This window comes from Cetorhinus maximus, unplaced genomic scaffold (genome assembly GCF_964194155.1).
Source record: "Cetorhinus maximus unplaced genomic scaffold, sCetMax3.hap1.1 HAP1_SCAFFOLD_452, whole genome shotgun sequence".
NCBI lineage: Eukaryota > Metazoa > Chordata > Chondrichthyes > Lamniformes > Cetorhinidae > Cetorhinus > Cetorhinus maximus.
The window spans coordinates 68,814-80,000 of record NW_027596396.1 but is presented as its reverse complement, the minus strand read 5'-3'; the positions used below and the strand labels follow the sequence as shown (position 1 = coordinate 80,000).

The 11,187-nt window shown below is 50.6% G+C and overlaps 1 protein-coding gene across 1 annotated transcript in view; it reads left to right on the top strand.

Moving 5' to 3' along the window:
• The window catches only part of adam15 (ADAM metallopeptidase domain 15), a 91,811-nt gene that overhangs the window by 23,887 nt on the left and 56,737 nt on the right, over positions 1-11,187 (top strand). The window contains exons 4-9 of the mRNA XM_078535421.1: positions 628-704; positions 4,519-4,696; positions 6,151-6,216; positions 8,343-8,414; positions 9,398-9,567; positions 10,119-10,203. Coding sequence (XP_078391547.1) covers positions 628-704; positions 4,519-4,696; positions 6,151-6,216; positions 8,343-8,414; positions 9,398-9,567; positions 10,119-10,203 — 648 coding nt within the window. The remainder of the gene's footprint in view (positions 1-627; positions 705-4,518; positions 4,697-6,150; positions 6,217-8,342; positions 8,415-9,397; positions 9,568-10,118; positions 10,204-11,187) is intronic.

Sequence of the window (11,187 nt, the reverse complement as noted above, 5' to 3'; positions counted from 1 at the left end):
GAATAGCAGTCCCTGTGTATATTATAGAGAATAGCAGCCCCTGTGTATATTATAGAGAATAGCAGTCCTTGTGTATATTATAGAGAATAGCAGCCCCTGTGTATATTATAGAGAATAGCAGTCCCTGTGTATATTATAGAGAATAGCAGTCCCAGTGTATATTATAGAGAATAGCAGTCCCTGTGTATATTATAGTGAATAGCAGTCCCTGTGTATATTATAGAGAATAGCAGCCCCTGTGTATATTATAGAGAATAGCAGTCCCAGTGTATATTATAGAGAATAGCAGTCCCTGTGTATATTACAGAGAATAGCAGTCCCTGTGTATATTCTAGAGAATAGCAGTCCCTGTGTATATTATAGAGAATAGCAGTCCCTGTGTATATTATAGAGAATAGCAGTCCCTGTGTATATCATAGATAATAGCAGCCCCTGTGTATATTATAGAGAATAGCAGTCCCTGTGTATATTATAGAGAATAGCAGTCCCTGTGTATATTATAGATAATAGCAGCCCCTGTGCATATAGTGGGGCACAGCAGCCCTCGTGTACATTACAGGGACATGTGTCAGGGGAAGGAGCTTGTGATGTGCATGTTTGGAATATTTATTTTTTGCTTTCTTTCAGATTAACTGTTATTATCACGGCGCAGTTCACGGTTTCCCTGACTCTCGAGTCAGTGTCAGTCTCTGTGCAGGCCTGAGGTATGTACTTGTGGGCGGTATCTATGTGTTCACTGCACCTGAGAGAGAGAAAGAGCGAGGGGGGCGGAGAGAGGGAACGAGAGGGGGAGGGAGCGAGCGGGAGAGAGGGAGCGAGGGAGAGAGTGCGTTAAGTGGAGATTATTGGGCGATTAAAGGTTGTGTATGTTTTTGAGAGGATGAAAGATTGTTTCTCGTGGCTGGTGAACCAGTAATGCCGAGGCACAGACTGAGGATTATCCCTTGGAAAAATAAAGGGACTGGGGATGTCGGAATGTTTACCCACTGGTGTAAGATGCTTTTAAGGGACAGCAACCAATTTGAAGAGAAAAATAACTGAAAGAGGTACTCACCAGTTATAAAGAAACGGCCATGGGATGAAAATTAAAATGATCAGGCCCATTTTGGCTCAGTCAGGAGCCAAAACCAAGATTGGGAATCTTGGAGCAGAAGATTTTTCGAATACTGGGGTACATCAGGGTTAAGTAAGAAATTAGAAAAAGTGCAGGTCAATCCGTCGGTATGTTCGATTGGTGTATACGCAGATGAAGCTACCCTAAACCACGGTGCAGATGAATCCTCAACCGCATTTGGTGAGACGTTAAAAGGCCTTGACAAATATTTTAAACTCCAAATTGTGGAGACCTTAAAACAAGGTCTAGAACACCCCAATAAAGCACCGAAGGAGATCTCAGGCCCAGGGAGACGATACCTGAACAAGCTACACGAGGGCACCAGAGAGGCACAAAACTTTCCAGAAGTCCCAGAAATCTTTTTTGTCAGGTCCAAATGATTTCCTCTTGGAAGACGCGGACATGTTTCCAGAAGTGTACCTGCAACTTGTAGTGAACAACAAGGGGGGGGAAAAAACTCTGCGGCAAGTGGAACAGGAAAAAGCAGAAGTAAAATCAGAAAATGTTGGTATCGAAGCTGAACTGGGAGATTTGAAGTGCGAGATTCAGGCTGAGTATATACCTTTGAAAATGCACGATAAACTGAATTCTTCAATGAGCCAAACTGTTCGAGATCTAAACAAATAAATTTCAGAGACGTCACAAAGGTACCAGGAGGAGATAATGACCCTCAATCCACAGTTGGAAAATCAAAGGGGGAGTTGAGAAAACTCAACACGGTGTACAGCTAGGCAAAACCAGCAGAGAAAGGAACGCAAAGATGTCATGAGCTTGCAAGACTCTTTGAAGAATCAATACACAGCCATGGAAAAACATGAGGAGCTAAAAGAGACGTTGAACACTAATTCAGCAAAAACAGCATTGGAGTTATCAGTCGCGATAAAGCAATGCACTGAAGCGCATGAGTCGGCAAGAGGTCAACAAGCAAATAAGCAGTTGAAAGCAATCGCTGTTCGAGATCAAACGCAAAAAGAATACAGAACCCTTCAGCAGCTCGAAGAAATGAAGGCTGTCTTCAGCAGGAGAATGGATGAACAGAAGCAACTCGAGGAGATTCTGTTGAACGACAAGAAAAATTAAGACAAAGCAATTGAGCTTTGCAAAGAAGAGGGAAACCCATTGAAGGACCTTCACAAGGATCCCGCGGGTCAAAGTTGGTTCCTCTGGGAAATTACGAAGGGAAGGAGAATGAATTTGACGCCATCCTGAACTAACTAAAGAGCCAGTTGGCTGAGAGGACTCACCAGCATTCGGTATTCCAGGAGGGAGCCAAAAGGTACAAGACAGAGACAGAAGAGCTGAAGGAAAACAAACATAGCTGGGAAAACTCAGCGGGTCTGACAGCATCTGCGGAGAGAAGCACAGGTAACGTTTCGAGTCCGTATGACTCTTCATCGGAACAAGGGGGGAAAAAAAAGCAGGAGGAACGGGCTGAATGGAAAAGAGGAGACATTGAAAGGAAAAACCGTGGAACTGTCCAAGCTGCGGGCGGATAAGGAATGAAGCCGGGAGTAGCACGATTGCGGAACTGAAACAAGGTGGAGACGTCGCTGGACACGGACCTGGCCGACAGTGAAACCGAAACGAAGGACAAAGTTGTGCTGCAGACAGAGAAAAACCAGGAGCCTGGAAGGTCAAGAAACGGTTGCAAGGCAAAGTCGGCATTCCCACAAAGGGACGTGAAGAGTCTCCGAAACAATTGGCGGGAGTGAAATTAAAGAATGGGAACTTGAACGTCAGTTTTCAGGAATGATCAGCTTTCGGGGATGAGTTTACTAACGGAAAACGAGCACTGAGGAGAACACTGGAGTCTGGTTCACAGGAAGCAGGACGTGTCACGGAGACGCGGGATGAGATGCGCACTCTGGGAAAGGAGATCCAGACTTTCGAAGCAGGAAAGGAAAACTCTAAGAAACAGCTTGTCGGTCCAGCGAGCGAATTGGAAGGATCTAAGGGGGACCATGGAATCAAAACTCCCCCAGAGGAGCTGTGTGCCCAGGCGATGTTGTTCAGCCTGAACAAGGATCTCACAGATAACTCCGAAACAGAGGCAGCTGGACTCAGCAGCTGCTGGGCTGAATGAAAGGATTCATAAGGAAATAAGAGGAAAGAAATGTTTGGCTGAAATAGTGCAATGGGCGGCGACGAAATTCCTGAAGGATCAACGTTCAGGGAGAACATGCACGGAAAATGGAAATCCGGGTCCGCTCTAGGGATGCACATTCCCTCCGGAGAGAAGTTGGTTGCTGATACGGAGAAGCGCAGAGCACCACAACTTCAACGCTAAACGGACAAAGCCGACCCACTCCTCTAAACGTGACAGAGCGAGATCGGGAAGAGTCGTCAGGCCTTCAGACGGTCTGAATTTATAAAGTCAGAGACTCGGGGAGGGGTGGGGAGAAGGAGTAGCCAGCAAAGTAAAGATTATATTGTAAATGGTTAAACTTGGCTGGAAGAGGGTGGGAAGTCATTTTGAAAAGATAGGGGGATGTTGCGATATGTCTTTAAGCGGTAGCTGCATAACCATCGTCGTATAAGGGCTAATGGCAGAGTAAGAGTTAATGTGGGACTGGAGAACAGGCCCCCTCCCGTGTGTGATGCAGAGAGTCACGTGAAAGTAGATTGGGTGGGAGAGTGTGGAAAGAGCAGGCTTGGAAACTTCACCCAGACAGGGCGGCACCTTGGATATGTCTGTAGTTACCAATCGTACAAGACTCCAGATCTTTTAGTGAGACACTAAACAACCTTTACAACAGTGCCTCTCCCCCTGACCCTACACATTCTCCCTTGTCCGATAATAATCCAATTCCCTCCCGAAAGCCTCGATTGAATCTGCCTCCCCCACGCTCTCATACAGCACAGTCCAGACCCTAACCACTCGCTGTGTGAAAAAGTTTCTCCTCGTGTCTCCATCGCTTCTTTCTCCAATCCCCTTAAATCTGGGTCCCTCTGCTTCTCCATCCCTCCCCACAATGGGAATAGTTTCTCCCTATCGACTCTGTCCAGACCCCTCGTGATTTTGGACACCTCGATCAAATCACCTCTCAGTCTCCTCTTCTCCGAGGAAAACAGTCCCAACATCTCCAATCTGTCCACGTAACTGAAGTTCCTCACCCCTGGAACCATTCTCGTGAATCTTTCCTGCACTCTAAGAAATGTTATTAGATATTGAAGGGTGAGTGAGGAGGGCAGATGGATAACAAACAGGGTTAGAGCAGACTGATTCAGTTGAAGAGTTAGTATGAGAATGTTGGGCCCAATGGCTTCAATCTGTAGCACAGCTGTTTTGATAAGTATTGATGTATGGGAGTATTGACTTGAAGCCTCATTGTCCAGAATCAACAGCCAACGATGTCCATCTCCAGGCCGCTCATTGAAATATTTCTCTTTTTTTCCCCTCTCAGAGGTTTAATCGTGTTAAATAAGAACCAAAGTTATGGGATTGAGCCCCTTGTGGGGGTCAACAATCAAGTGCACCTTATCCACAGGATCCAACCTGTCCACTTCAATAAGAAACGGTGTGCTGTCAGTCACCAAGCTCTGGAACATGTTCCTCAGGCAGACGAGTCACATCTTCACAGGGTATGAGCTTGGATCAGAGGAATATGTAGTGGGAGGATTAGTGGGCGAGAGGGATGGTCTTCGATGGGAGAGTTAGTGGGATTATAGGGATGGTCTTCGATGGAAGGGTTAGGGGATTATAGGGATGGTCTTCGATGTGAGGGTTAGGAAATTAGGGGGATGGTCTTCGATGGGAGAGTTAGGGGATTAGAAAGATGGTCTTCGATGTAAGGGTTAGGGGGTAAAAGGGACGGCCTTTGATTGGAGAGTTAGGGGATTAGAGGGATGGTCTTCGATGGGAGGGTTAGGGGATTAGAGGGATGGTCTTCGATGGGAGAGTTAGGGGATTAGAGGGGAGGTCTTCGATGGGAGAATTAGGGGATTGGAGGCAGGGTCTTCGATGGGAGAGTTAGGGGATTAGAGGGATGGTCTTCGATTGGAGAGTTAGGGGATTAGAGGGATGGTCTTCGATGGGAGAGTGAGGGGATTAGAGTGATGGTCTTCGATGGGTGAGTTAGGGGATTAGAGGGATGGTTTTCAATGGGAGAGTTATAGGATTAGAGAGTGGGTCTTCTATGGGGGAGTTAGAGGATTAGAAGGATGGTTTTCGATTGGGGAATTAGGGAATTAGAGGGATGGTCTTCAATGGGAGAGTTAGGGGATTAGAGGGAGGGTCTTCGATGGGAGAGTTAGGGGATTAGAGGGGAGGTCTTTGATGGGAGAGTTAGGGGATTAAAGGGAGGGTCTTCAATGGGAGAGTTAGGGGATTAGAGGGAGGGTCTTCGATGGGAGAGTTAGGGATTAGAGGGATGGTCTTCGATGGGAGGATTAGAGGAATGGCCTTCAATGTGTGGGTCAGTGGGCAAGAGGGATGGTTTTTGGGAGAGTTAGGGGATTAGAGAGATGGTCTTCAATGGGAGAGTTAGGGGATTAGAGGGATGGTCTTCGATGGGGGAGTTAGGGGATTGGAGAGATAGTCTTCGATGGGAGAGTTAGGGGATTAGAGGGATGGTCTTCGATGGGAGAGTTAGGGGATTAGAGGGATGAACTTCGATGGGAGAGTTAGGGAATTAGAGGGATGGTCTTCAATGGGAGAGTTAGGGGATTAGAGGGATGGTCTTCGATGGGAGTGTTAGGGGATTAGAGGGATGGTCTTCGATGGGAGAGTTAGGGGATTAGAGGGATGGTCTTCGATGGGAGAGTTAGGGGATTAGAGGGATGGTCTTCGATGGGAGAGTTAGGGGATTAGAGGGATGGTCTTCAATGGGAGAGTTAGGGGATTAGAGGGATGGTCTTCGATGGGAGGGTTAGGGGATTGGAGGGATGGGCCAAGTGGCCTTTTTATATTGTAGACAATACTTGTGTTCCATTGTGAAATTGCAGATGTTTTCCGAGGATTGTCAGATGAACATAAATGTATTGATTCACATACTTTGAGACTGAATCTTCATGAATTTAATGACTTCTTCCCTCAGTCGAAGAGAGACATTCTCACGGAAACCAAATACATTGAGCTGGTGATGGTTGCTGACAACAAAGAGGTAGGTGATTGACTTGGTGTCTCAGCACTTAGAGGGCCAACTCCACATAGTTTAATGGGTAGGTTTTCAATTCAGAGGAAGTCTGGCTTAAACTGAATGTTGCACTAGAGCTGAATGGGGCCATGTTCAGTTGCTCAGACATTGAAATTCGCTTGGGAACTAGAGACAGGGTTTTCAATGGGAGAGTTCAATCAAAGACCATCTCTCTAACCCCCTAACTCCCCCATTGAGGACCCTCCCCCTAACTCTCCCATCGAAGACCATCCCTCAAACTCTCCCATCGAAGACCATCCCTCTAATCCCCTAACTCTCCCATCGAAGACCATCCCTCTAACCCCCTAACTCCCCCATCCAAGACCCTCCCTCTAATCCCTTAACTCTCCCTTCGAAGACCCTCCCTCTAATCCCCTAACTCTCCCATAGAAGACCCTCCCTCTAATCCCCTAACTCTCCCATCGAAGACCATCCCTCTAACCCCCTAACTCCCCCATCCAAGACCCTCCCTCTAATCCCCTAACTCTCCCTTCGAAGACCCTCCCTCTAATCCCCTAACTCTCCCATAGAAGACCATCCCTCTAACCCCCTAACTCCCCTATTGAGGACCCTCCCCTAACCCTCCCATCATAGATCATCCTTCTAATCCACTAACTCCCCCATCGAAGACCATCCCTCTAATCCCCTCACTCTCCCATCGAAGACCCTCCCTCTAATCCCCTAACTCTCCCATTGAAGACCATCCCTCTAATCCCCTCACTCTCCCATCAAAGACCATCCCTCTAATCCCCTCACTCTCCCATCGAAGACCCTCCCTCTAATCCCCTAACTCTCCCATTGAAGACCATCCCTCTAATCCCCTAAACCTCCCATCGAAGACCCTCCCTCTAATCTCCTAACTCTCCCATCGAAGACCAGAAGAACATAAGAACTAGGAGCAGGAGGAGGCAATTCAGCCCCTCGAGTCTGCCCCGCCATTCAATACGATCATGGCTGATCTCATTTCAACCTCAACTCCAATTTCCCGCCCTCTCCCCATAACCTTTCACCCTGTTACTAATTAAAGCTCTGTCTATCTCCTCCTTAAATTTATTCAGTGTCCCGGCATCTACTGCACTCTGAGGTAGTGAATTCCACAGATTCACGACCCTTTGAGAAAAGTAATAATTCTTCCTCATCTCTGGTTTAAATCAACCACCCCTTAGCCTAAAACTATAGCCTCTCATTCTAGAATGCCCCACAAGGGGAAACATCTGCTCCATATCTACTTTGTCTATCCCCTTTAGCATCTTATATACCTCAATTAGGTCCCCTCTCATCCTTCTAAACTCTAGTGAGAATAGGCCTAAACTGCTCAATCTCTCCTCATAAGACAAGCCCCACATCTCTGGAATCTAGTGAACCTCCTCTGAACCACCTCCAGTACAACTACATCCTTCCTCAAGTAAGGGGACCAAAACTGTGCACAGTACTCCAGGTGCGGTCTCACCAATGCCTTGTACAGTTGCAACAACACTTCCCTATTTTTATATTCTATTCCTTTAGCAACAAATGCCAAAATTCCATTTGCCGCCTTTATTACCTGCTGTACCATCCCTATAATCCTGTAACTCTTCCATGGAAGACCACCCCTCTAATCTCCTAACTCCCTCATCGAAGACCTTTCTCCTAATCCTCTAACTCTCCCATTGAAGACCATCGCTCCAATTCCCTAACCCTCCTATTGGTCCCCTTTTTCTCCCATTGAGCAGGGAGGTGGAGGGCTGGGGGAGTTCTCCTCAGTGTCTTGGGGCCAATATTTGTTCCTCAATCAACGTCATTGGGAAGCAGTTCATCTCGGTCATGTGGGATCGTGCTGTGCACGAATTGGCTGTTGCTTTCCATACATTACAACAGTGTCCGCACTTCAGAAAGGGTACGCCGTTCACTCAGGACGTCCTGTGGTTATGATAGGCGCTAGCAGAATGCAAGTTATTTCTCTGGCTGGGAGTGGAAGTGAAGGCAGCTGGGGAAGGGTTAGGCACCATGTGGCTGAGGGACTGGGACCTCCCCCAGTCACTGAGCTGGGATTGGGAGCTGTAAGTGGATCGGGGTACATTCCCTTTAATGTCGCTTGCCCCCTCTCTCCGCAGTTTCGAGACAGCGGCTATAACCTCAAATCCCTCCAGATGCGTCTGTTGGAAATCGCGAACCAGGTGGATGCAGTGAGTATAGAACCTTCTAGACAGTCTCCTGACCCCTCGTGTCTCTGTCTGTGGGAGTCGAGCTGTTTCTTGTGATTGATCCTCACGTGACCCTGGCCTTTCCCACCCCTGTCCCCGAGATCTCTGCTCTCCTCCGATTCCGGCCTCTCTCACATCCCCCGATTCCCATCGCTCCACCATCAGCGGCTGTGCCTTCAGCTGCCTGGGGGCCCTGAGCTCTGGAATTCACCCCCTATATCCCTCCGCCCCAACCTCTGTCTCTCTCTCTCTCGCTCTCTCTCTCTCTTTGTCTCTCTCTCTCTCTCTACCTCGCCCTCTCCGCCTCGCCCTCTCCGCCTCGCCCTTTCCGCCTCGCCCTCTCCGCCTCGCCCTCTCCGCCTCACCCTCTCCGCCTCGCCCTCTCCGCCTCGCCCCCTCCGCCTCGCCCCCTCCGCCTCGCCCTCTCCCCCTCGCCCTCTCCCCCTCGCCCTCTCCCCCTCGCCCTTTCCGCCTCGCCCTCTCCGCCTCGCCCTCTCCGCCTCGCCCTCTCCGCCTCGCCCCCTCCGCCTCGCCCCCTCCGCCTCGCCCTCTCCCCCTCGCCCCCTCGGCCTCGCCCCCTCCCCCTCCCCCTCGCCCCCTCCCCCTCCCCCTCTCCCCCTCTCCCTCTCCCCCTCTCCCTCTCCCCCTCGCCCTCTCCCCCTCGCCCTCTCCCCCTCGCCCTCTCCCCCTCGCCCTCTCCCCCTCGCCCTCTCCCCCTCGCCCTCTCCCCCTCGCCCTCTCCCCCTCGCCCTCTCCCCCTCGCCCTCTCCCCCTCGCCCTCTCCCCCTCGCCCTCTTTGCCGGAGGTTTTGGTCGCCTGTCCTGAATTTCTTCTCGCGTGTCTCGGGTTCAGGTGTTGTCCGATCGCGCGGCTGCCGAGCGCCTGGGGGAAGGTTTCGCCTGTGAGCTACTGTTTCAATCCGACTGGCGGCTGACGAATATTTGAGGTTGTGTTTCTCCCGCCAGTTCTACAGACCCCTCAACATCCGGGTGGCACTGGTTGGGGTGGAGGTGTGGAGCAAGCAGGATCCCTTTGAGGTCGTCAAGAGCCCAGGTGACACATTGAAGAGCTTTTTAAAATGGAGGCAGGACAACCTTCTGTCGCGGCTTCCGCATGACAACGCCCAGCTGTTAATGTAAGTCACGCCGCCCAGGCCCCCGCTGCCACCATGTCCCATATCGAATCTCCTCTCCTGAAGCCCTTTGGCCCTGTCATCCGTGGCCCGTGAGGGACCGAACTGTTCAAACCTGTGTAGGCCGCTTCCAAGCCTGGAGGCCGTGAGTTCGCGCCCCACTCCGGGGGCTTGTGCCCCATAATCCAGGCCAACACCCCCACCCCCGTGTGTGCCAACCCTTGAGGGCGTGCTGCACTGTTGGGGGTGATTCTGTGGCATCAGACTCTGAGCCCACCCGCCTGAGAAGGTATCCAGGGGCCAGCAGCTCTGACAGTGCCGCACCCCTTCAGCACCGCACTGGGAATGCCACCTGGGCACTGGGAATGCCACCTGGGCCCCGGGAGTGGCGCTTGAACCTGTGACCATGTCACTTGGAGACTGTCGGCCACTGAGCCACAGCTGACGCTGCTGGTCCTTACCACGGGTTGCCAATGGAGTTTGTGTGCTAGCCCGGTGCACCGAAAGAGAGAGGCAAATGAGTATAATCCCGATTCCGTCTTTCCGCTTTCCAGAGGGGGCACTTTTAACGGTGGCACGGTTGGCATGGCGTCGCAGAGCTCGATGTGTTCCAAGGACCGTTCAGGTGGAGTCAACGTGGTGAGGGGATCAACTGTACTGGAGGCTGTGGAGCCTGAGGCCTACATAAGCCTGGGACACAGGCCATTTTCTCAAAGGATTCTGGGTGAAGTATCAGGGATGAGGGGACTTCAGTTCATGTGGAGAAGCTGGGAGAAGCCGGGATTGTTCTCCTTAGAGCGGAGAAGGTTAAGGGGGAGATTAAATCGAGACATTCAAAATCAGGAAGGGGGTTTGGACAGAGTAAATAAGGAGAAACTGTTTCCACTGGGCAGGAGGGTCGATAACCAGAGGGGGACACAGATTGAAGAGAATCGGGGAAAGAACCAGAGGGGGAGATGAGGATAATTTGTTTTTTATTTACACAGCGAGTTGTTGTGATCTGGAAGGCGCTGCCTGAAAGGGCGGTGGAAGCAGATTCAATAGGAACTTTCAAAAGGGGGGGAATCGGATAAATACTGGAAGGGGGGACATTTGGCAGGGAAATGGGGAGATAGAACAGGGGTTGGGAGCGGGGACGAATTGGATAGATCTTTCAAAGAGCCAGCACTGACACGATGGGCCGAAGGGCCTGTTGCTGGGCTGTGGGTCTCCGAGTTGGTTAAATATTAAGCAAGGGCAGGTTCAGGCCCAGTGAGGTGTGTGAGGCCCAGGGAAGCCGCTATTGTCCCAGGAGCGTAGTGCTCTTCCAGTCAGTGTACAGAGAGCGCAGAGCGCGCCTGGTGGGTCGGTGAGTGAAAGCACCGGGATCTGTAACTACTGAACCACCAAATTCTCGGTCAGAGAGGTTCAGTTTTAAGGAGCATCTTAAAGGAGAAGAGAGAGAGGGAGAGAGAGAGAGAGAGGTGGAGAGGTTTAGGGAAGGAATTCCGGAGCTTAGGGCCCCCAGGCAGCTGAAGGCACGGCCGCCAATGGTGGAGCGATGGGAATCGGGGGGATGCTCAAGAGGCCGGAATTGGAGGAGCGCAGAGATCTCAGAGGGTTGTAGGGGCTGGAGGAGGTTAC